The sequence below is a fragment of the Bos mutus genome, chromosome 21 (assembly GCF_027580195.1).
Source record: "Bos mutus isolate GX-2022 chromosome 21, NWIPB_WYAK_1.1, whole genome shotgun sequence".
Lineage (NCBI taxonomy): Eukaryota > Metazoa > Chordata > Mammalia > Artiodactyla > Bovidae > Bos > Bos mutus.
In genome coordinates, this window is record NC_091637.1 from 66,101,843 (window position 1) to 66,128,360 (window position 26,518).

The 26,518-nt window shown below is 44.6% G+C and overlaps 1 protein-coding gene across 1 annotated transcript in view; it reads left to right on the forward strand.

The window, feature by feature from the left end:
* The window catches only part of TECPR2 (tectonin beta-propeller repeat containing 2), a 101,132-nt gene that overhangs the window by 10,335 nt on the left and 64,279 nt on the right, over nt 1-26,518 (forward strand). The window contains 4 exon segments of the mRNA XM_070358011.1: nt 463-851; nt 4,014-4,302; nt 23,118-23,246; nt 23,645-23,776. Coding sequence (XP_070214112.1) covers nt 4,084-4,302; nt 23,118-23,246; nt 23,645-23,776 — 480 coding nt within the window. The 5' untranslated portion in view covers nt 463-851; nt 4,014-4,083.

A 26,518-nucleotide genomic window follows, 5' to 3' on the forward strand; every position in this document is an offset into this window, starting at 1 on the left:
GCAGTCTCCAAGCCCCTTCCGTGTGGAGATTGTGGAGCTCTCAGCGAATGCTGTCAATTCAAGTGAATGAGTTTTTGAAATCTAAATGTCATAATTTGACTGAGCTACTTTGAGGGAAAAGGCTTTAAAGGAAGAAACAATATTCGCTGACATTTGAGAAGTGCTCAGTACTTCTGCCTGCTTCCTTGGAGACCTCATCGGCTAGAGCAGAAATTAAAACACTGGGAAAATTTCAGTTTTTGAGTCTACTGTGTTCTCCGTAGTTTTTTTTAAATATAGTCATTAAAAATCTTATTCTAGGGGAGTATTTAATGACGTGGCAAATGCTCATGATTTATTAAGCATTTATAACGTAGCATCTCTCTGATGGGATTATGAATGGCATTTATTTCATTCTTTGTACTTTCCTATATTTCCACAGTTTTTGAGGGTAAATGTTTAGTTTTTACTTATTTCTTGTAGGGGCCGTGCTGGGTCTTCATTGTGGCGCGGGGTCTTCTCTGATTGTGGCGCGGGCTTAGTCGTCCTGTGGCCTGTGGGATCTTCGCTCCCCAACCAGGGATCAAAACCATGTCCTCTGCATTGCACCGCGGAATCTTAACCGCTGGACCACCAGAGAAGTCCCGATAGAGAACATTTATCTTGTGAAAAATAAACTCTTACTTTAAAAGTGCCGTGTAAACTAGGGCGCATCCGCGTGCGTACACGCGTGAAGGAAGCACAGCTTTTCCTGCGCCTGTGCTGCCCTGCCCTTGGAGACGGAGAGGAGACGGTGGAAACGAGGCCAGCATTTCTCGCCAGTGAAGTGGAGGTAACAGTGGTCAGTGATGCCTTCCCTCCTGAGGTTTTTGGTGAGGATTTAATGAGTTCGTGTGCTGAAATAGTTTCCATTAAGTACTTATGTCTGCTGTTACATTATTGCTATTTGCACTGTTATCTTGGCTTTCATGTCCCATGTCCTTGTAGTGGTCTGCGTGCTTTCCCAAGGGGACTGAGCGTGGCTGTTCTCTCTAGAGTTTGCCTGATAACCTCTTCATTTTCACTTGATTTGGGGGTCATGTGGCTCTTGCCCACCTCTCTGGAGTACTTACGCAAATCGAGGATTGGGGAGCACATGCATTGCTTAGCCAAGACAGCATTGCCCTTACAGAGTTGGCAGTTTCTGAACTATGCTGCTGTATGGACAGGATCAGCATTCACTGTCAAAGTTTCTGTTGTTGTAGCCTCTTGCCTGAACAACAACAAAGCTGTTGAATCTGTATGACCCCAGGCACATTTCTGAACCTCCCAGAGTGCTTCAGCTTCTGCTAAAAGAGGGCATATTAGCGTTCTGAACCATCACTGTGCTTGTGCTTAGTCACTTCCGACTCTGACCCATGGACTGTAGCCCGCCAGGCTCCTCTGTCCATGGGGAGTCTCCAGGCAAGAATACCGGAGTGGGTTGCCTTGCCCTCCTCTAGCAGATCTTCCCAACCCAGGGATCGAACCCAGGTCTCCTGCATTGCAGGCGGATTCTTTACCGTCTAAGCCACCAGGGAAGCCGAAGAATACTAGAATAGGGAGCCAGTCCCTTCTCTAGGTAAACTTCTCGACCCAGGAATTGAACCAGGGCCTCCTGCATGGTAGGCAGATTCTTAACCAGCTGAGCTACCAGGGAAGCCCTTCATCATCACAGAGGGACATTATTGTGTACTTATAGAAACAGTGCTTGTAAGTTACCTTGCCTCCTTCACTGTACGTCTTGTCTATTGTGACTATCAAATGAAATAGGGATTTGAAAGTGTCCTACAGATCTAGAGGATTTTTATTCCAGCATTGAACTGGGGCCATACTGGAGGAAAAATGAGATTTTGCTTCATTTCCTTTCTTGCACTCATTCCTCCCTTGCCAGTTTTCCTTTTTCATAACTCATTCATTTATTCAATAAATACTTCTTGCCTCTGATGTTGCCGAACCTTTTCTAGGTGCCAGGGCCTAGAAGGGTGAGTGAGGTGGATGTGTGGGCTCTGCTTTTTGGGGGGCTTACACCCGTGGGGGGGTCAGGCAGAGCAGGCTGTCAACAGAAGAGGAAGAGAGTGTGTGGAGAAAGTGCAGCAGCAGTGGGGTGTGATGGAGAGCCCTTTGGAAAGGCTCAGGACTGCTCAGCTGGCAAAGAATCTGCCTGTGGTGCCGGAGGTCCCAGTTCGATTCCTGGGTCGGGAAGATCCTCTGGAGAAGGGAGAGGCTACCCACTCCAATGTGCTTGGGCTTCCCTTGTGGCTCAGCTGGTAAAGATTCCACTTGCAATGCAGGAGACCTGGGTTTGATTCCTGGGTTGGGAAGATCCCCTGGAGAAGGGAAAGGCAACCCACTCTAGTGTTCTGGCTGGAGAATTCCATGGACTGTATAGTCCCTGGGGTCGCAAAGAGCCAGACACAAATGAACAACTTTCACTTGCAGGACTTGAAGGGCGAAAAGGCATAGATTCAGGTCTTATCCATGTGGCCTTGGACAAGTCCTGTGGTCCTCTGGCCCTTGGTATCTCATGTAAACGTTTGTAGGGTAAGGATTTAATGGATGAGTGAGCACTTCATAAATTATAACACAGTATGTGATGACTGAGCATCTTTATTGAGGGAAGTTTTTTTTTTTTTTTTTTTATTATCTGTGCTGGGTCTTGCTGCTGGATGGGCTTTTCTCTAGCTGCAGCAAGCAGGGGCCGCTCTCGCTGTGATGTGCAGGCTTCTCACCGCCGTGGCTTCTCTTGCTGCCAGAGCGCTGACTCTAGGGCGTGTGGGCTCAGCAGTGGCGGACCCCGGGCTCGAGAGCACAGGCTCAGTAGTTGTGGCGGTCAGGCTTAGTTGCTCCGTGGCAGGTGGGGTCTTCCCGGATCAGGGATCGAACCCATGTCTCCTGCATTGACAGGCAGATTTCTTACCACTGAGCCCCTGGAGAAGTCCAAGGGAAGCTTTGAATCCACATTCCCCAGAGGTGTGGGTGTCATGGTGGCACAGAGGAGGCGCTGTGTGGCTGAGGAGGCTGTGGGCGTTTCTCCCCCCGCAGACAGCATTCCTCCACCTGGGCTGGCCCACTGCTCTCCTAGTGGGAGTGAGTGCAGTGTCTTGACTGTTTCTTTTACACAGTACTATTATTATCATCTGTTTGGCTGCATGGTGTGTGGGATCTTAGTTCACTGACCAGGGATCCAACCCATGCCCCCGGCAGTGGAAGTGTAGAGTCCTAACCACTGGGCTGCCAGGGAGTTCCTCTTCTCCACGTTCTGTGCTTCTTGGTGGGCTTCAGAGTTTCAAATGTTTCAGAGAAGCTTTCTCCACACTCTAGTCCATGCTAGCTCTCTCCTTCTTCTCATTGAGACCCACAGGTTAGCACCAGTCATATCTGGTTTTGTGTCTTTTCAGGTTCTTTTGCCTCCCTGACGAGATCATAAGTTGCTTGAGATTCAGAGCTATCTTTAATATTCTTCCCACCCCTTCCCCACCATTTATCATGATATAAATTACAGGGGGCAGAAAATAGTGAAATTCAAAAAGTGAGTCTGAATTGTAATGTTGTTGATTTATTTATTTATGGCTGTGTGGTCTTTGTTCCTTTGCGCGGGCTTCTCCTACTTGCAGTGAGCAGCAGTGACTCCGCTCTAGTTGTGGTGCACGGGCCTCTCATCACCGAAGTTTCTCCTGCTGTGGAGCACGGACCCTAGAGTGCAGGCTCAGGAGTTGCGGCTTGAGGGCTCCCAAGTGCAGACTCAGCACATGTGGTGCGTGGGCATACACCCATGAATCTTCCAGAAGAAGGGATTGAGCCCGTGTGCCCTGCACTGGCAGGCAGATTCTCACCCATTGTGCCACCACGGAAGTCCTCAAAAGTAATCTTAATGACACTTAGTTTACTTTCCCTGTGTAATTAAGCTCTGACTATAATTTATATCCACCTGAAAGTTCCTTGTTCCCACTGTGAAGTCTGACTTGTCTTTGCATGACTAGACATCGAAAGCGTTATAATGCCTTGTTCTTCAGCCCCAGGTTTCCCCAGATGCCGGTTAAAATCCCTCGTCCTGCCTGATGATCACCGGTGGAGACCTTGGCCATGGCATCTGTATCGGAGCCTGTTACCTTCAGAGAGTTCTGCCCTCTGTACTATCTGCTCAATTCCATCCCCACGAAGATCCAGAAGGGGTTCCGCTCGCTGGTGGTCTACCTCACGGCCCTCGACACCAATGGGGACTACATCGCCGTGGGCAGCAGCATCGGCATGCTCTACCTGTACTGCCGGCACCACGACCAGATGAAGAAGTACAACTTCGAGGTGGGTGCCGCTTGTCTTCCACTGAGCGTGCGGGGCCCTGGCTGGTGTGTAACACGCCTGTGAGTCCCAGGATCGGGGGGGTTACTTCTGAGTTGCTGAAGTATGGCCTGAGTGTCCTACCTAAAGAGTACTTTACAACCATCTTTCAGGTGGAGTGCAACTAAAAATGCATTGTTTTAACTTGTTTTTCTTGCCTCCAAAAATCCAGCGTTACTTTAAAAGAGAGCATTATAGTGTTTAACACTTTGAACTTTGAAAATAGGCACAATTTTCTAAGTGGGTTTTTTTTTCTTCTTTTTTTAAAATTTTTTGGCCGTACCATGCGGCATGCAGGACAGGACTCGGCCCCTACAGTGGGAGCATGGAGTCCTAACCACTGGACCACCAGAGAAATCGCTCACAGTGTCTTCTGAGTGTTTCTCGAGAGTATGTTCACTGACTGATTCAGATAATCTCTAGGTATTCTGGCAAAATTATTAAGGAAAATGGATCAGGATCAGTGTTGGCTAGGTGCCAGAACGCATACATCTTAAATGAGGACACTTCTGTAGTGCCCTGCTGTTGGGGTCCTGACCGACGTCTCTTCTGGGTTGCTGACTCAGGCATCTCTGTGTATTGTAGATGTTGGGAATGCACCATCACCGTATTCACCTGTCTCGTTAGTATCTGTGATTTATAAGAACATGGGTTTTGTGAGAGACTCAAGGGTGACTGAGTTGTGGCTCCTGCCACGTGGGGCTCTACACTGTGGTTAGTGGACTTTTGCAGACTAAGACAAGGCTTTTGTATTTGAAAGAAGTGTTTACAAATATCTATGTTTTAATCAGTATCGACTTATTAAAGTTTAATTTATAAAGTTTGTTTTTCTTAAGCCTCTGTAGTCAGTTAAAATAACACAGATGGTTGGCATCCATATAGTACTTACTATGTGCCAGGCGTTCTTCTAAACCCTTTACATGTATTAACTCATTTTATCCCCACAGAACTCTATGAGGTAGAGAACACAACTCTATGTTGTTTTGTCATCTCCATTTTATCAGGGAGACAACTGAGGCTCAGAGAGGTTGAGTGACTTGCGAGATAGTCAGAAAGTGGTGACACCATGGTCTGAACTTGGGCAGATTGGCTCTGGAGTTTATATTTGTATTTTTTGTATGAAAATTAAAATTATTGCTATTTCTTTTCTTGATTAATAGGGCATATTACTTGTAGGGGACAATTACTTGAATGATGGGAAGTCTCTCATCAGAAACTATGGACGCTGGAAGATGTTGGTACAGCATGTATAAAGTGTTGAAAGAAAAGAATTTTCAGCTCAGAATTTTTATCCAGCAAAAATATCTATTAGGAAAGAAGGTGAAATAAAAATGTTCTCAGATGAAGGAAAACTAAGGGGATTCATTGCCAGCACACCAGCTCTAAATAATTGCTTTAGACAAATGATAATTGACACCAGAAGGAAACTTGGAACATCAGTAAAGAAGGAAGAATAATAGTAAATACACTAGGCTGTTTTCCTCCTCTTGAGTTTTTTTTAAATATTCTTGACAGAAAAAAATTATATCATTGTGTGATTGAGTTTTCAGTTTATACACATGGAGTAATATATAAAAGAATTATAATAGGGGAGAGTAAGGGACCTGTAGGGTAGTAGGGTTTCTTCATTCTACTGAAGAGGGTCAATGCTGAGTCTAAATAGATTTTGAAAAGCTGTGTGTGTGTGTATGCGCGTGTGTGTATTTGTATATCTCCCACATTTGATCTGGTAATCCTTAGAGCAGCCACTTAAAACCCCTGTACAGCATGGTATAGTAAAAAATTACTATAGACATACCAAAATAGAATGTTAAATATATTGAGACAGTTCTCAGGAAAACAGAAAGGTTAAACAGAAGAACGAAAAACAGGAGTAACAAACAAAAAACAAATAAAATCATAGACTTAAATCAAAACATACCCATAATTATATTAAATGAAAATGATCCATACACATCAATTAAAAAAAATTATTGGGATGGAAAAAAAAACTCATAAACAACTATTTGTTGTTTGTAAGAAACTCATTCAAATATAATCACATGTCAATAGATAAAAAGAAAAAGGATGGAAAAATGTACCATGTGAATGCTTATCAAAAGAACGTTGAGGGCTTCCCTGATGGCCCAGTGGTAAAGAATCCTCCTGCCAGTGCAGGAGACACAGGTTCGATCCCTGGCCGGGGAAGACTGCACATGCCGCAGAGCAACTAAGCCTGTGACAGCTCCCGTGCCTGTGCCCTAGAGCCCCCAGTGCCACCGCGGCTCCTGGAGTCCCCCTGCCCTAGAGCCCACGCTCCACAACAAGGGGACCACTGTGATAAAAAGCCCTCGCTCCGCAAGTGCAGAGTGGCCCCCACTCTCTGAGATTGCAGAAAAGCCCACGCAGCAACAAAGCCCCAGCACGGCCAAACAGAAACAAATGAAAGTATTAAAAAAAGAATGCTGAGTGGCTGTATTAATACCAGAGTAGTCCTCTGAGCAAGGAAATAACCAGAGAGACAGTATTTAATGACAGAAGCGTCAGTTCAGTGAGAAGGCGTAGTGGTCCTATGGTGGTCCCTAGTGTACTGTGCTCCTTAACACAGGGCTTCATGACATATGAAGCAAGAGCTGACGTAGCTGAAAGAAGAAGTAGGGAAATCTGCAATTCTAGCTGGAGATGTCCACACCCCACCGTCAGTAATAGTAGCAGACAGAAAGTCAGCGGGCGTGTAGTAGACCCAAGCAGCCCCATCCACCTTTGTGATCTAAGTGATGTTTACAGAGCACTCCACCCAACAGCAGCTCAGAGCACGTTCTTTACAAGTGAACATGGACCAGTCACCAGGACAGACTGTATTCTTGGTTGTAAAACACTCCTCAATAAATTTTAATTGGAGCAGACTTTACATAAAAACCACAGACCTTCAATTTGTAAAATAACACTATCTGTGAAGCACAATAAAACGAGGCATGCCTATAACTATTTTTAAAATTTCTGCCTCCAAACTGAAAAAAAACTTAAGGAAGCAAGAGTTTAGTACTCCCCAGAGTGAAAGCACAAGTTGCATCTGCTGCCAGTTTCCTAGTTTTACTGGAACTAGTTTTCTGTTTATCAGATGAGCCCCATGAACTCTGAAGGGATGTGCCGTGTGAGGACAGCCTCTGCAGGGACGAGCAGAACTGGGGGACTCTGGTGCAGATGACTGGACCCAGGAAGGTAGAAGGGGACCCTGGGAGGTTCTGTGCACAGCGCCATAAGAAAGCATATTTTACTGGGCCCAAATCCACACTTAGCAACTCTGAGTATCAAAAGTGTTTTTGAATACCCATTGGGTATAGAATAGAAGCATATTGTGGAGAATCACAAAGGAAATAGAAAATAAAACTTCTCGTTTTGGAGAGAACAGAGAATTTGGATTTAGAATATTAGGGTTTGAAAACAAAGTTAAGTATCTGTATGTAAAACACATAGGAGAGGATCTGGAGGAATACCTCCAAGCTGTTCATTATGACGACAGAGGGACTGAGAGTGAGGGCAGGAAGGAGAAGGGAGGTATCTTTCTTTTTTTTTTTTTTACTTTATTATTTTTTATTTTAAATATTGCGGACTTATTAGGATTTGGACAATAAGTGTGTATTCATCTGTTACTTGTGTAAACACAACAGAGGTTTGTTTTGAGCTTTGACTGTCAGTCATTAGTTGTGTGAGCTGAGGATGAACTAAGTATTCATGTCATTGTTCCTGTAATTTTCGGCTTTAGAGCTGGGGGTCTTGGGATCATTTGGTACAATCCCTGTATTTTACAGATAAAGAAACAGTGAGATTCCTGCCCCAAGCCACATAGCTGGTGGCCTAACCATTTTGCTGTCTTCCCATGTGAGAAGGCAGGGCTTGCATAAAAGTCTGGATTTAGAGCACAGTGGAAACAGATCAATTAAGAGTTTCTTTGGAATTTCCTAGTGACAATTGGGAGGTGCATCAGCTAGGTTTTTTTTTGTTTGTTTAAAATTTTGGCCACACTGAGGCATATGGGATCTTAGTTTCCCAACCAGGGTTCAAACCCATGCCCCTCTGCAGTGGAAGTGCACGGCCTTAACCACTGGACCATGAGGGAAGTCCCTCAACTAGTTTAGTTTAGGGAATGTCTAAGACTTGATGGGAAGGTAAATACAAATTAGTTTTGTTGTTGTTGTTCAGCTGCCCGGTTGTGTCTGACTCTTTGTGACCCCATAGACTGCAACACGCCAGACCTCTGTATCCCTCACCATCTCCAGAAGTTTGCCCAAGTTCATGTCTGTCGCATCAGTGATGCCATCCAGCCATCTCATCCTCTGATGCCCTCTTCTCCTTCTGCCCTCAATCTTTCCCAGCATTATGAAATTTTCCAATGAATCAGCTGATCGTATCAGATGACCAAATGACTGGAGTTTCAACTTTAGCATCAATCCTTCCATTGAGTATTCAGGGTTGACTTCCCTTACGATTGACTGGTTTGATCTTGCATTGCCCGGGACTCTCAGGAGTCTTCTCCAGCACCACAGTTCAAAGGCATCAATTCTTGGGCGCTCCGCCTTCTTTACGGTCCAGCTCTCCCAACTGTGTGTGACCACTGGGAAGACCATAGCCTGGACTGTACGGGCCTTTGTCAGCAGGGTAGTGTCTCTGCTTTTCAGCACACTGTCTAGGTTTGTCATAGCTTTCCTGCCAAGAAGCAAACATCTTCTGATTCCATGGCTGCAGTCACCATGCAAAGTGATTTTAGAGCCCAAGAGGAGGAAGTCTGTCACTGCTTCCACATTTTCTCTCTCTGCTTGCCGTGAAGTAATGGGGCCAGATGCCATGACCTTAGTTTTTTAATACTCAGTTTTAAGCCGGCTCGTTTACTCCTCCTGCACCCTCTTCAAGAAGCTCCTTAGTTCCTCTTCGCTTCCTGCGTCACTGGTAGAGAGAGGGGCAGACCACCCCGGTGTACTCACCATGAGAACCTCATAGCTGTATAAAAGGGCAAAAATTAGTTTACCCTCTAATCAATCCATATGTGGCATGCACGGGTGAAAGATTAGGTTTTTAAATGAAGTTATTTTCCAAAAGAAGAAAGCAGATCTCTTATATGATAAAGTCTGAGGTGTTTTCAAGGATAATGCTTTTAGAAACCTTTTTTCTTACACAAGTTAGTGGGAGAGGGCAGATGGAGACACAGGAAATGCTTCCTTGCTAAGTGCAAAAGCATGAAGGAAATGCTGTGAGGACCTAATTAAGTACAGAAGTGTTATAAACCTGTTGCTAAATATATGGGTGTGACACACATAAGAAGAGACCAGAAAGTCCAAAAGATAAGCTGACCTGTGTTTCTGTTTTTTTGCTTTGAAATTAAATGTGATTTCTCCTTAGCACCTAGCACGTTGTTGAAATTTCATAGATTTGCCTTCAAAACTGTCTTTGCGTTAAGCCTAACTGTGCAAGTTCTCATTTCTGCAACTTTTCCGTACTGGTCTCCTGGTGAATTTATTCAGTAAGTGTTTATTGAGTATTTACCTTGTGCCAGCCCATTTTAGGACTTGGAAATGCAGTGGAGAGCACACCAGCTCTAACGCGGAGAGCAAAAAATGAGTGCAAGAAGGCCATGTGGCTGGGTGGGGAGCAGTACTAGGGGAAGGGGGAGGGGAGTTGCCAGCAGGAGTGGCTGCTGACTGAGCAGGTGACAGGTGAACACAGACCTCCAGAGAGTGAACAGCTCACCAGGAGGAGCTTCCTGGTGGCGGGTCCAGGTGGAAGGAAGGGGAGCCCTGGGCATGTGAGGGAACGTTATGAATGGCTCATTGACTGATGCCTGTTTTATTTTTTAAAGTGATGCAGAAATGAGAGCTTTTGAATCACCATGTCAGCCAGAGGTGTGTGTATCTAATGCCTTCCGTGTCCTGATGGAAGTCATAACTCTTAGAGTTGTTGCTGAGTAACAAGAGTTATAAGGCTTTGGTGATTAAGACAGTGTGGTATTACTACAAAAATAGATAAAGAGGTCATTGGAACAGACTAGAGAAGCCAGAAAATCTGCATGTATATGAACACAAAGTGATAATACAAAGATTTTCTGGTAAATGATGTCAGCAGTTGGACAAGAATATAGGGGTGGAAGTGAAACTTGATCCCACCTCACTTTGTACGGCTATTTTGTCTTAGCACTTCAAAGGTTCTGTGCCATTGTCTTGACCGCTGAGACTTCTGCTGGAGGTCTAATTGTTTTTCTGTAGGTAATCTGCCTTCTCTGTCCTTAAGATCATCCCTAATGATAGAGTCTCAGGCCCCTGCGACTTCCTTCAAACCTAGTAGACCTTTCCTACTCCAATTTGCCTCAAGGAAATTGTTCCAGAAGAAGATGCCTTGGTTTAACTTTTAGATCATTAAAAAGTTGTATAAATATTGAAACTTTGGTTTCAGTTAAACTGTGGTTTATTAAACTGTGGTTCTTTGCTAGCAAAGAAGAATAGTGAAACACTTCTTATGAATTTAGTGAGTTTATATATGTTTGAGTCTTTCTTAAACATTTCTGAGTAGTTCAGATCTGTTGGTTGCTTGATGTGCTAGCAGTTTCTATGAAGGTTCAGCTTTGACACAGCAAAAGCAGCTCCTAAAGAAAGCCTTGTCAAACGTCACAGCTTCCTTGAGCTTGCTCACAAAGAACACTTTTTCCCTGGTGTTTTTTGTTTTGTGTATAAAGGGAAAAGTGCCTGCCAAGGAGCCTAAGAAACTTGGCTAAGACCTATTGGTGAAGTGATTGTCCAGAAAACCACTGCTGGTTTCTTGCAAATCAGAGGTTTTTCTCTTAAGCTAATTACTAGATTTCTGTTTGAGGAAGTTAAGTTGCCACTTAGAGGCAACAAGAAGTGTCCCTACTCCCCTCCCTGGAAGCTGGAAAGGAGGGAAATAGAAGAGTTACACACATAATAGATAAGCTCTTCGGAGGACAGTCTCCTTAAAGAGACAGAAGAGTGGCTCCCAGGCCAGAACAGGGCAGAACTGTTTTCATTTCAAAAGGACGAGTATATGAGAGAGGAGAGGGCCGGCAGGCTGCTGTGTGATTCGGGAAACTAAACGTTGGGCTGAACTGGGCTTTGCTGGAGGTGGGGGTAGCGATTCCCTGAGGGCTGTGATGCCCTTGGTGTGGCTGGCACTGAGGCTTACTGAGGTTTCCTCAGAAGTTGCCCCATGCTTGCTGAGCAGCTTTTGAACTAGAACTTGCTGCCCACCTATATCGGCCAGTGGGGGCAGAGTGCCGGTTGTTCCTACATGAGCCTTCTGGTTTGTGCAAGCATTCGTTCGCTGTGAAATAATCATACATTGGCTTTGGGGTTCAGCTCCGTGTGAGTTGGTGATCACAAAACAGCCCTCCTGGGCTGATGAACAGCAGGACACGGAACGGATTGAATACTTGGATTGGGAAGCTCGAGGGCAGATCCTTCGGGTGCCCATTCACCAGTGTGGATCTGTGTCTTAGGCACTTCTATACACTTCTGTGTGTAAACAAATAAGCATGAAAGCTCTGAATAAGAGCATGGGAGTGATGGATCCCAGTTCCACAGCGGTGGTCTGATACAGCAATGCAGTCAGGTGTGGGGGGGTGTGGGGCATAGAGGGCTTCGAAGGTGCTCTTGGTGATGAGTGGGGACTCCACAGGTGCTCACTTTGTGATGGCTCTTCTAGCTGTGTGATCACGTGTGTCAGTTCAGTGCAGTCACTGAGTCGCGTCTGACTCTCTGCAATCCCATGGACTGCAGCATGCCAGGCCTCCCTGTCCATCACCAACTCCTGGAGCTTGCTTAAACTCATGTGCATCGAGTCAGTGATGCCATCCAGGCATCTCATCCTCTGTCATCCCCTTCTCCTCCTGCCTTCAGTCTTTCCCAGCATCAGGGAAATGAGTCAGTTCTTCGCATCAGGTGGCCAAAGTATTGGAGCTTCAGCTTCAGCATCAGTCCTTCCAATGAATATTCAGGACTGATTTCCTTTAGGATGGACTGGTTGGATCTCCTTGCAGTCCAAGGGACTCTCAAGAGTCTTCTCTAGCACCCCAATTCAAAAGCATCAATTCTTTGGTGCTCAGCTTTCTTTATAGTCCAACTCTCACATCCATACATGACTAGTGGAAAAACCATAGCTTTGACTAGATGGACCTTTATTGGCAAATTAATGTCTCTGTTTTTTAATATGTTGTCTAGGTAGGTCATAGCTTTTCTTCCAAGGAAAAAGTGTCTTTTAATTTCATGGCTGCAGTCACCATCTGCAGTGATTTTGGAGCCCAAGAAAATAGTCTGTCACTGTTTCCATTGCTTCCCTACCTATTTGCCATGAAGTGATGGGACCACTGGAGAAGGGAATGGCAAACCACTTCAGTATTCTTGCCTTGAGAACCCCATGAACAGTATGAAAAGGCAAAAAGATAGGACACTGAAAGATGAACTCTCCAGGTCGGTAGATGCCAATATGCTACTGGAGATCAGTGGAGAACTAACTCCAAAAAGAATGAAGAGACGGAGCCAAAGCAAAAACAACACCCAGTTGTGGATGTGACTGGTGATGGAAATAAAGTCCAATGCTGTAAAGAGCAATATTGCATAGGAACCTGGAATGTTAAGTCCATGAATCAAGGCAAATTGGAAGTGGTCAAACAGGAGATGGTAAGAGTGAACGTCAACATTTTAGGAATCAGCAAACTAAAATGGACTGGAATTCGTGAATTTAACTCAGATGACCATTACATCTACTACTGTGGGCAAGAATCCCTTAGAAGAAATGGAGTAGCCATCATAGTCAACAAGAGTCCGAAATGCAGTACTTGGATGTGATCTCAAAAATGACAGAATGATCTCCTTTCATTTCCAAGGCAAACCATGCAGTATCACAATAATCCAAGTCTATGCCCCGGCCAGTAATGCTGAAAAAGTTGAAGTTGAACAGTTCTATGAAGACCTACAAGGCCTTCTAGAACTAATACCCCCAAAAGATGTCCTTTTCATTATAGGGGACTGGAATGCAAAATAGGAAGTCAAGAAACACCTGGAGTAACAGGCAAAGTTGGCCTTGGAGTACAGAATGAAGCAGGGCAAAGGCTCATAGAGTTTTGCCAAGAGAATACACTGGTCATAGCAAACACCCTCTTCCAGCAACACAAGAGAAGACTTTACACATGGACATCACCAGATGGTCAACACTGAAATCAGACTGATTATATTCTTTGCAGCCAAAGATGGAGAAGCTCTATACAGTCAGCAAAAACAAGACCGGGAGCTGACCATGGTTCAAATCATGAACTCCTTGTTGCCAAATTCAGACTTACATTGAAGAAAGTAGGAAAAACCACTAGACTGTTCAGGTATGACCTAAATCAAATCCCTTACGATTTTACAGTGGAAGTGAGAAATAGATTCAAGGAATTAGATCTGATAGAGTGCCTGAAGAACTATGGATGGAGGTTCGTGACATTGTACCGGAGGCAGGAATCAAGACCATCCCCTATAAAAAGAAATGCAAAAAGGCAAAATGGCTGAGGAGGCCTTACAAATAGCTGTGAAAAGAAGAGAAGTGAAAGGCAAAGGAGAAAAGAAAAGATATACCCATTTGAATGCAGAGTTCCAAAGAATAGCAAAGAGAGATAAAGCCTTCCTCAGTGATCAGTGCAAAGAAATAGAGGGAAACAATAGAATGGGGAAGACTAGAGATCTCTTCAAGAAAATTAGAGATACCAAAGGAACATTTCATGCAAAGATGGGCACAAGAAAGGACAGAAATGGTATGGACCTAAGAGAAGCAGAAGATATTAAAAAGAGGTGGCAAGAATACACAGAAGAACTATATAAAAAAGATCTTCATGACCCAGATAATCACAATGATATGATCACTCACCTAGAGCCAGACATCCTGGAATGCGAAGTCAAGCGGGCCTTAGGAAGCATCACTACAAACAAAGCTAGGGGAGATGATGGAATTCCAGTTGAGCTGTTTCAAATCCTAAAAGAAAATGCTGTGAAAGTGCTGCACTCAGTATGCTAGCAAATTTGAAAAACTCAGCAGTGGCCACAGGACTGGAAAAGGTCAGTTTTCATTCCAATTCCAAAGAAAGGCAATGCCAAAGAATACTCAAACTACCTCACAATTGCACTCGTCTCACACACTTGCAAAGTAATGCTCAAAATTCTCCAAGCGAGGCTTCAACAGTACGTGAACCATGAACTTCCAGATGTTCAAGCTGGATTTAGAAAAGGCAGAAGAACCAGAGATCAAATTGCCAACATCCACTGGATCATCAAAAGACCAGGAGAGTTCCAGAAAAACATCTACTTCTGCTTTATTGACTATGCCAAAGCCTTTGACTGTGTGGATCACAACAAACTGTGGAAAATTCTTAAAGAGTTGGGAATACCAGACCACCTGACCTGCCTCTTGAGAAATCTGTATGCAGGTCAGGAAGCAACAGTTAGAACAGGATGTGAAACAACAGACTGGTTCCAAATCGGGAAAGGAGTATGTTAAGGCTGTATATTGTCACCCTGCTTATTTAACTTATATGCAGAGTACATCATGAGAAACGCTGGGCTGGATGAAGCACAAGCTGGAATCAAGATTGCCAGGAGAAATATCAATAACTTCAGATATGCAGAAGACACCACCCTTATGGCAGAAAACAAGAACTAAAGAGCCTATTGAAAGTGAAAGAGGAGAGTGAAAAAGTTGGCTTAAAACTCAACACCTAGAAAACTAAGAGAATGGCATCTGGTCCCATCACTTCATGGGAAATAGATGGGGAAACAGTGGAAACAGTGGCAGACTTTATTTTTGGGGGCTCCAGAGTCACTGCAGATGGTGACTACAGCCGTGAAATTAAAAGATGCTTGCTCCTTGGAAGAAAAGTTATGACCAACCTAGACAGCATATTAAAAAGCAGAGACATTACTTTGCCAACAAAGGTCCGTCTAGTCAAGGCTATGGTTTTTCCAGTAGTCACATGTGGATGTGAGAGTTGGACTATAAAGAAAGCTGAGTGCCAAAGAACTGACGCTTTTGAACTGTGGTGTTGGAGAAGACTTGAGAGTCGCTTGGACTGCAAGTGGATTCAACTAGTCCATTCTTAAGGAAAGCAGTCCTAAATATTCATTGGAAGGATTGATACTGAAGCTGAAACTCCAAAATCTTGGTCACCTCATGTGAAGAACTGACTGATTGGAAAAGACCCCGATGCTGGGAAAGATTTAAGGCAGGAGAAGGGGACAACAGAGGATGAGATGGTTGGATGACATCACTGACTCAGTGGACATGAGTTTGGGTGAACTCCAGGAGTTGGTGATGGACAGGGAGGCCTGGCATGCTGAGGTTCATGGGGTCACAAAGAGTTGAACACGACTGAGGGACAACTGAACTGAACTGAACTGATGGAATCAAATGCCATGATCTTAGTTTTTTGAGTTTTAAGCCAGCTTTTTATTCTCCTTTTTTACTTTCATCAAGAGGCTCTTTCATTCCTCTTCGCTTTCTGCTGTAAGGGTGGTGTCATGTATATGTCATGTATATTGTCTTGCATTTATGATCGTATTTCACTGTTTCAGAAAATGAAAAATAACCATGCCACGAGACACTTGATGTGCAGCTGACTGCACCCCGAAGGCAGCAACCTTGCCAGCCCATGCCTCTCCTGAGCGTGTCGGAGCTAGCCATGTCCCTCCGGGACTGTGAGACCCCCGAAAGCGGCACCTTTGTGTCCCCACAACAAGCACAGTGAAGCCACCAGTAAACACTTAACTGCTTAACCCTAGTTCATCTCATTTTAAACTAGCAATTCTTTTATATAGGCTACTTGATATTATTAAGGTCTATCTCATTTGTAGACTCGTATGAAACAGTACTAGATCGGTATCTTAATGCTCTTAGTGTGGTAAAAATCCCATTATTAAATAATGTGTTAAATGAAGGATTGATTTTATGAAGTAGATGTATTGCTAAAAATTATAATATTAACAGTGGATTTGAGCCTTGAGTGTTTGGGTATCTTAAAAGAGGTTTTGTATATCAATGCAGTCATGAAAAATAATCTTTAAGTATATTCTCTCTCTAAAGTAGAATTGTTGGCAATGTCTTTGTTTTTAAAGAGGGACTCACAATAAATATTTTTTTAATCTTTATTTATTTATTTTTTTAATTTTATTTTATTTTTAAACTTTACAATATTGTATTAGTTTTGCCAAATATCGAAATGAATCCGCCACAGGTATACCCGCGTTCCCCATCCTGAACCCTCCTCCCTCCTCCCTCCCCTACCCTCACTCTGGGTCGTCCCAGTGCACCAGCCCCAAGCATCCAGTACCGTGCATCGAACCTGGACTGGCGACTCGTTTCATACATGATATTATACATGTTTCAATGCTATTCTCCCAAATACTTTTTTAAAATTGTTTTTTGTTTTAATTTATCTTCTTGGCTGTGCTGGGGTCTTCACTGCTTTGTGTGGGCTTTCCCTAGTTGCGGTAAACCAGAGCTTTTCTTTGTTGCAGGGTGTGGGCTTCTCACTGCAGTGGCTTCTCTTGTTGCAGAGCACGGGCTCAGTAGTCGTGGCCCGCGGGCTTAGTTGCTCTGTGGCACGTGGAATTTTCCCAGGCTGGGGATCAAGCTTTGTGTCCCCTGCCTTGGCAAGCAGATCCCTGTCCTCTGCACCGCCAGGGAAGTCTGTTAATGTCTTTGAACTCTGTGTGTGGCTTGGTGGTAACCTGACTTCTTTCCCGCCATGGGGATGGATGGTGTATTGAGACCCCCGAAGCCACCACTGTGCTCATTCCATGGCACACCTCCTCCTGGCTGCTCCCAGGCTGTTCCTCCTTCAGGGTCATAGCCTGCATTGTGATCGGACAATTCTTCCTGCCTTCTCCAGCTGCATCCCTTTTTCCCTCACAGATTTTTGTTTTCACAGTAAGTGCCTTGAGTGTCTGATTCTATCCTCAGGGGCTGCTCTCTGTGCACACAGACTAATGCAATAGTATAGTTCTGTCTTCCAAGACTTCTGCAGCCAATTTGTTCTGTCAAATACTGTGAGAAGAGTGTTGAAATCTCCAAAATAACAGTGTGCGTGCTTTATCTTTCTCCACTCTTAGTTTCAACTTGTCTGTGCCTTTAAATCTATAGTGCATTTCATGTTGATAGCGTAAATTTAGGTCTTACTTTTTTAATCCAGTTTAACAGTCTCTACCTTCTAATTGGCATATTTAGGCCACTTATATTTAATGTCCTTCTTGAGGTGGTTTAAGTCAGGGTTTCTCAACCTGACATTATTGACCTTTGGCCTAGGGGTGTTGTCCTTTGTGTTGTAGAGTGTTTAGCAACATCCCTGGCTTTAAACTGCATTTTATCATGATAGCCTGTTTTAAAATCTTGCTGTACTTTAGTTGAGATTTTTTTGTGTCTATATTCACAGAAGGTTATGTCTTTATCTGGCCTTTCTCATTATGCATGTGACAATTTGGTATTTTCATTCTACATTTAACTACTCAAGTTGGACATATTATATTTTATAATCACTGTTTGGATTTCCTCACAGTTTTATCGGCATCTTCACTTGCCATCCCTTGTTACATTTTGGTTTCCTTTGCAACCAATTTTCCTTCTTGCTGGAGTGTGTCCTGTAGTAGTTCTTGGGTTGAAGTCTTTGGGTGGTACTTCAAAGTACAAAATCAAGTACTCTTGATGTTTTGTTCGTCTGAGTGTCTGCCTTTGTTTGTTTGTTGCCATGCCACATGGCTTGCAAGGATCTTAGTTCTTTGACCAGGAATTGAACCCAGGCCATGGTAAAAGTGCTGAGTCTTAACCACTGGACCGCCAGAGAATTCCTGTGTCTCTGTCTTTAAATTGTTTAGAAAGACATACTGTTCAAGGCTATCAGTTCTGTCTCTTAGCACTTTGAGGATGATACTCTACAGTCTCCAGGACTCCTTTGTTGAGACATCTTTTATTAATAATTATTCATATTTAGTTATTTGCCTCTTTTCTCTGACATATGAATATCTCCTCATTGCTTTTGAGGTTTTATTGTTTGAAAGATATGTGTGTGTGCATTTCTTTTCATGAATCTTGTTCAAGGCTTGTACTCCTGAGGATACAGGCTTTTCCCTAGTTTTGGATAGCTTTTAGCCTTATCTCTGAAGGCACTGCCCTCTCTAATCCTATTTTCTTTTCTTCTGGAATCCCAATTAGATGTAGGTTGGATTTTTGTATTCTATCCTCTGTGACTCTCAACTTCTCTTTCTTAATTTATATCTTTGCTGCACAGATCTGTCATCTAATTCAGTGATTTTTCTTTCAGCTGTGACTAATCTTTTAATCCACCACTAAGATTTTAAATTCTTTTGATTCTTTTTCATGTATATTTAATTATTTCTGATAGTGGTTTGCTCTTATGTTTCAATTTCCTTTATAGTCCTTGAAAATTTTAAAGACTTTTTTGTTATTGAAGTATAGTTGATTTATCGTGTTTCATGTGTATAGCAAAGTGATTCAGTTACACTTTTTCAGATTCTTTTTCACTGTAGGTTATTACAAGATAGTTCCCTGTGCTATATAGTATACCGGGGTCCAGCCCTGGTAGGACCCAGGGATTCCCTCAGGAGGACGGCATCGGCGATAAGGATAGTAAAAGGGGAGAGAAAGGGGCTTGATCTACCTTGGTTTACACAGAAAGCCAATAAAGTCCGTGACACCAGACTTGCCCTGTTCACGGAGGCCACAGGCGCCCTCTCAGTGGGGTGAAGACGCAGAGCACCCTTGCCCTGAAGACACTGGGCGCCTTCCCAATTGAGTCTTAGAAGCCCGGGCAGATAAGTGAACTCAGGGAGCCCCTGTGCTCCAAGTAGTCATCCTGAAGGAAGAACAGAGAGAGAAAAGGAGAGAAAAGAAAAAAAGAATGACACGGGGAGACCAAGCTCTGATGAAGCCAGGTCCGTAGCTTTATTTTCAAAAGGAGCTTTTATACCCTAAGTTGTACATAGAGGATAATAGCAGGTATAGAATCATGCAAGGTCAGCAGTCCTTGACCCTTATTGAGACCAGGCTTTCTTTCTGCAGACTTATCATATACAAAGGCTTTAGGTGATTTACATCATCTTCTGGCCAGAAGGCCTGTTAACATTTTTCTTCTGATAAAGCTTAGTCAACCAGAAAAACTTATTTTCTCCAAAGGTGATTTTTCTGAAGTTTGGCGCCACTGCCTGAAAGCACTAGATAGAGTTGTATTCCTGTAGGGCAAAAGGTGCAGTGGGGGATAACAAGGAAAGAATTTATTAACTCAAGGGTCTAGGGTTGTTAACATTAAGGTTACTACTTATATTTCTATATACCAACTATATTAATACACTCCCAGGGACACAGTGGGTAAGGGATATGGGAACTTGGCAGCAAGCATTAGTTCAACAATGAAATCCTCTACCAGTTCTATTCTAATATTTTTTAACTCCCCTAGAAGCTCTGCATTGTTAAAATATGCCAGCTTCCCGTGCCTCTCGTGGTTGGGAGGCTGTGAACAATCACACGCGTAGCTGTAGGAGTCCGGATAAACCTGTCAGGCAAGTTAGAAAGCTATCTGAGGGATTTGAATTGGAACACTCCTATTATGCCCAGGAGACTTATTAACTAGAGCTCTAAGTTGATGTCCTTCAGAAAAAGGTGGTCAGGAATAGCCCCCTGTTAATGTCAGAGGAGTTGGTGAAAGTCATAAAGTAGTAAGACAGACAGATTCTGGTTTTGGGATAGATGCTCAAGCAGGTCCAAGGGGTCCCTCAAGTCCTGATTCGCCTTTGCCTTCAGGTCCTCTCCGCATGACCTTTGTCATGGGTGGGATCTCCCATGCTGGCTCCCGGCAACAGGTCTCTATTTTTTATTTTATATGTAGTAGTGTATATCTGCTAATTCAAAATTTCCAATTTATCCTTCCCCTTAAGTATATTTCCATTACAGTTCTGGTTCTTCTTAGTCTACATGAAAGTACTTGAGTTGGGATGAGGGGTTGTCCAGTTCTGTTGGTGCTCTTTCGGTTGAGTCCTCTTCATGGGCCTGTTTCCCTGTGGTCATCTCTGGCTGTGAACTGTGTGGCTGATCCCAACATGTGTGAATCCTGAGGGGCCTGGGCCGAGACTGAGTCCCCAGAGGTGGGGTTTATGGTCACTCTGCCAGGCCCCTTGAAGCATTACAGACAAGGAAGCGTGTCAGAAGCTGCCTGCATGGAGCTGCTTTTGAGTGGGGAGGGAGAGTAACTTTAAACCCTGGTGCTGGATGGGGCAGGTTTGTGATTACAGATCCTTAGGAACTGCTCTTTTTATTCACTCCAGTCAGTGCCTGAGATACAAGGCTGAGTTCCTTGTCAGCTCCATTTGCCAGCAAATTGACTTTTCCCTAGTTTACACTTTCCCTGAGCGTTAGGTCTTCATGGGTTCTGGCTTTATGGGGAGGTCAGGTCCAGCTCCCTACCTCATCTGGCCCGAAGCCTTGTCCTCATTCCCCCTACTCACCTGAGAAAATCCCAGGTCTGGATGTTCACCAGTCACTGGGCAGCCTGTGGCTTCAGGGCTGGCTTCTGTCTGGTTTGACAGAAGGGCTCTCTTGGGTTTTGGCTCTTGTAGATTTTCTTTATAGAGGTCGGCTGAGCGTTTAATAAGTGCTTTATGTATCTTATTCAGCATTTCTAGGTGTTTGGAGGGCAGTGTTTTTCAGAACAGCCAGAGTGTTATCCTGTCAGAAGTTGAAACTTCATATTTTGTTTCTATCTGAAGTATAGTCGGGTATGATAGTCTGATTCTTTGGATGTTTTGGTTCTTACGTCAAGAATGATGACATGTATTAGTAATCATATTAAAGAATGTTAAGTCAAGCCTAGTACCTTGGTTTATTAAAAGCATGTTTACAGGCGTTGCAGTTTCCAGCCCATCTGTGCGATGATTTTTATTTTGAAGCCATTCATTCAGAAAAATTACACAGCTGTTCTGATTTTGTGCTATGACATGGCAAGATCTCCAATAAGTGATTTGGATTACTGATGGAGTAGCAGTTTTTGTAATTACAAATTCCCAGGAAAAATATTCTTTTTTATTTTGGGCATGCCATGCAGTGTGCAAGATCTTAGTTCCCCAAACAAGGATCAGACCTGCACACCCTGCAGTGGAACTGCAGAGTCTTAACCACCGGACCACCAGGGAGGCCCCGCTGGCATGTCAGACGATACACATCTAAGGCGTGTTGTGTGCCTTTCTCGCCTGCGAGCGGAGGTGGAGCCGTTCCTAACAGTCCCTGCCTTCCGCTCACCGTCCTGCTGCTCCTTGGCCGACCCTGCCTCCCACGTCCACAGCCATGGGTCTGCTGGAGCCCCGAGGCAGAGCAGGGCCTGGCCTCTGCAGTCACACTCAGGCAGAGTCCTGACTCGGTTCCCCTGGGCTATGTGACCTGAGACCAGTCTCACAGCCTTGGTGTCACGAGGATAGCTCCATCTCCTATGCTCTTGGTGGTCTGAGGATCCCAGGAGGTAATGCCTGTGCAGTGCTGGCCAGGCGGCCTGGCGCAGGACACGTGCTTCTGAGAGGCCTGTGCCCTGTCCCTTGCTGCTGCCGGCATCCTCATCAGGCCTCACACTCGTCTTTCCTCCCTGGGGTTCTCCACCCTGGCACCTGTGGAGTTGGCCACTTCTCTTGACTGGGTGCGAACTTGCTCCGCCTGAATGAGCGCAGAAAGCTCCCGGCTGGTCCTCCTGTCTGGGCCCACGCCTCCTTCCAGCCTGTTCCAGAGGGTGTCCCAGTAAGACTTCAGACGGGTATACTTGCAAAAGCAGGCATCTTCAAGGGCCCGCTTTTCCTTCCTGTCACTTAAGATCTAGCTCCCTTACCCCGTGTCATGCTCTGGCACCAGGCGTGTTTATAGCCTGAGCAGGGCCTGAAAGCGAGCTCCGGCGTGACCACCTCCGCTCGCTGGGGCGGTTCTCTGCGTGCATGTCTTGCTGCTGCGGCTCCGCTTTGAGAGGCCGGGCCCTCGCCCTGCTGTGTGTTAACCCAGCAGCTGACTCAGGATCCTGAAGGCGCAAGGTGCACTCGGGTTTGACAGATTGATTACCATGTAAATTACCGCATCAGGGTTCAAAACGGCCTATTGAAGATCTTGCCATTTGTCTTAGCAAGGTGGAAATGGTTGTGTAATTTTTTTGAATGAGTGGTTTCAAAATACAAAACGACTATTCAGGTGCACTGGAAGCCTAAAGATCTGTATTCAGTGCTTGACATGTGCTTTTTACTAAACCAGTATAAGAAGCCTGCGTTAATGTTATTTAATGTGATTATTGATCTAAGAATCTAAACACACCAGGAATAAGTTTATGAAGCACTCTCAAGTGTGTTGTTGATCCTCCAGCACACCTGTGTGGCAGGTACACACCACGGATGACAGCTGGTGGGTGACTTGTCCATGTTGAGAGAGAAGGAAGCAGAGCTTGGGAGTGGGACAGCTCTCCTGATTCCAGACTCTGATTTCAGGGGGAACAATCTCTCTTGTCCAAGCTCCTTAGAATTCTCTTGAGAAGAGCTCAGTGGTTCACACTTGCCATTTCAAAAATAAAAAACCTGGAAAGAAAAAGATATAATTATCTCTGAACTATATTCATTTTCAATCAGGAGTATGTATAGGCTGCTGTGTGGTGAGGTTTTCCATTTCACTTGTAGGTGCTGTTTCACAGTTTGAAATCTGGCCCAGTGACAGGCCCATTTGATTTTAGATGTTTTCTCTTTCAGGGGAAAACGGAGTCCATCACGGTGGTGAAGCTGCTGAGCTGCTTCGATGACCTGGTAGCAGCAGGCACAGCCTCTGGGAGGGTTGCAGTTTTTCAGCTTGTATCCTCATTGCCAGGGAGAAATAAACAGGTAAGTGCCAACCATTTTAGCATTTCTTAATTTCTTGGCAAATTCCTCTCATCCTTTAAAATGAGAAGTCCTCATCTGCTGAGAAAATATTTGCTCAGAAAAGCCTAATTCTGTGCTCTTCATAGTCAGATAACATTTTTGTTGCTTGTAAGACACTTGGTGAAAAGCGCATATGGGTAATTTAAATTGCTTAATAGCCTCTGGCTCCTCTCCGTCAGTTTTCAAGGTAAATAGACAGATGGGCCCTTGTGCAGGGTTTTGCCTGGAAAGCAGCTTGGGAACACCAGTTACTCCACAAAACAGGAGGGGTTGCATACTGCCTCGTCCACACAGCTCTACATCTCACAGTGTCTCTCCTTTTCTTTTTCTTGCGTGTTATTTTTATCGTTTATTCATAGCTTCGGAGGTTTGACGTCACTGGCATTCACAAAAATAGCATAACAGCTCTGGCTTGGAGCCCCAATGGGATGAAACTGTTCTCTGGAGATGATAAAGGGAAAATCGTCTATTCTTCTCTGGATCTAGATCAGGTAAAATCATTTTCAGAAGTATTGTTGGTCTGATACTTGGAGAAATTATAGCTGGTCAGTTTGTTTTCTTGATCCTTGTCCCATTTTTTTCTGTCTGCGCCAGTCAGCTGGTGGGATCTCAGTTCCCCAAACAGGGATTGAACCCAGGTCTCGTGAGTGAAAGCCTGGAACCCTAACCTCCAGGTCCCCCGGAAATTCCCTGTGTCTCTTTCTGTCCTCAGTTGCTGTTTGCAGCATTTTCTTTCAGGGGCTCTCCTGACGCTTTGTGAGCTTCTACTTCTGTGTGTTAAGAGTTGGCCTTTGTTTCTACTCAAACATACGCTTTTCTCATTCTCCTGTTGTCTGTTGCAGCCACTTAGAAAAGAAGCCACTACCAAGCCTTATTCCTTGACAGTTTGTAGAGGAGGACATGAAACATTTCAAAGTCACGACAATTGTCAACTGAAAACTAAAAAGCACAACCTAAAAGTTGAGAATCTTTATTCGGTGGGCTTACTGAGGACTTAAGCCTGGGAGACAGTCTTAGGTAGCTCTGAGGGATCCTTCCAAAGAGGTTGGGGAGGAACCAGGATCTACAGGAGCTTTGAAAGAACAAACCTGCTTGTTGAACATCAAGAAGTGTGCTAACTAAAGGAAAAAATCTCTCAAGTTAACGAATTTAGCACTTTTCTATGTGTGGGAAGATGCGAGAGTCTGGGCTCACTGAGATCACATTCCTTTGATGTGCCCCTTAACACTAGGGCCAGTGTCCCGTGCTTTTCAATCCTGAACCCCTCAGCCACATGTTGGGGGTGGCCCACAGTGGCTGCTGGCTTGATGCGGGGTAGCCTGTGTATCTCCACCCTGAGCTCCCTGAGGGTGCGCCCTGGGGTAGGGGAGAGGACAGCCCTGTGGCTGATGGCTGCCACCTCCCTTGTATACTGACATGGCAGGCAGCAGTCTTGGTCCACTCTGTGGACAGCGGTCAGAGTGGGTGGTGAGCTCACCCCAGCCAAACTTTGGTTGTGAGAGAGTGGTGGAGGAGGAGGAGGCTTGGTGGCAGCAGGGAGCCAGCTCCACCCCTGTGTTTGCTCATTAAACCTCTGGACAGAGCCCTAAGCCTCACATTCTGATCTTCAGTCAGTAGATAAGAAACCCAGGCTCCCAGGGGTCCAGGCACCAGGTGACGCCCAGCAGAGCTCAACTTCAAACCGAGGGTCTGCTTCTGTTGTGTGGGTGGCTTGAAGCCTGCCTGTGCTTTGTTTTGTCAGATGTCTGCCCGGTTGGAATTCTCTCCTTGGTGGTATGCTCCTTTCGTCGTCTTCTTTGTTTTGTAGCCATTTTTCCTAGTGCGTCCAGAAATTCAGCGATTACTAGCTGGGTAAATCTGAGTCCCTCTAATCCGAGACTGACCTGTCTATCACGAATATTCTGTTGCAGTGTTCTCAAACTGTTTGGTCCCAGGACCCCTTAACACTATACCTCTTAAAAAGAGGACTCCAGAGAGGTTGTGTTTGTATGGGTTAAGTTTTTGTATATTTTTGTGAAAAAAATACTACTGAGAATTCCCTGATGATGCAGTGGTTATGACTCCGGGCTCTCAATACAGAGGGCCCAGATTCAGTCCCTGGTTGGAAAATCCCACAAACTGCAAGGCGAGGCCAAAAACAAAACACGGAACATGGGACGTGCCCAGTGGTCCAATAGTTAAGACTCCTCGCTTCCATGCTGGATGCCTGGGTTTGATCCCCTGGTTGGGAAACTAAGATCCCACATACCTTCCAGTGTGACAGAAAAAAAATAAAAAACTACTACTACTTTCAGGAGTAGCATCACTTTATGTTTTTGCAAATCTCTTTATATATGCCTTAATAGAAGACAGCTGGATTCTGCATTCAGTCTGTCATAATACATTGTTTTGGTTGGGGTATATCAAGAAAATCTGGCCTCACACAGGTATGTGGTGGGAAATAGGAGTGTTTTAGTAGCCCTTCCAGAGGACTGTGTTATGTTCTTCTTTAATCACATGCCCAAATTGACTAACGGTAGTTTCTTTAAAGGTTGGTTACAACATGGAATCTGAAAGCATGTGGATGAATTTTTGTTGCTCTGTTACAATGAAATCCATTGGTCTGTCTTGCACTTTGAAGGGCTCCTTGACTCATTTTATTTGATTTTGTAATTCTGTAATTTTGTGTGTTGGTCACTTGGAAAATATTGACATATTGAGTGATGCTGCTGCTGCTGCTAAGTCGCTTCAGTTGTGTCCAACTCTGTGCGACCCCATAGACGGCAGCCCAGCAGGCTCCCCCTCCCTGGGATTCTCCAGGTAAGAACACTGGAGTGGGTTGCCATTTCCTTCTCCAATGCATGAAAGTGAAAAGTGAAAGTGAAGTCGCTCAGTCATGTCTGACTCTTCGCAACCCCATGGACTGCAGCCTACCAGGCTCCTCCGCCCATGGGATTTTCCAAGCAAGAGTACTGGAGTGGGGTGCCATTGCCTTCTCCGACAGAGTGATGCAGATCTTCCAAATGTTGATGCAGATCTTCCAAATGTTGATACATTTAATTTTATAATATAAAGCAAAAACTCCAAAATCACTGCAGATGGTGATTGCAGCCATGAAATTAAGACGCTTACTCCTTGGAAGGAAAGTTATGACCAACCTAGACAGCATATTAAGAAGCAGACACATTACTTTGTCAACAAAGGTCCATCTAGTCAAGGCTATGGTTTTTCCAGCGGTCATGTATGGATGTGAA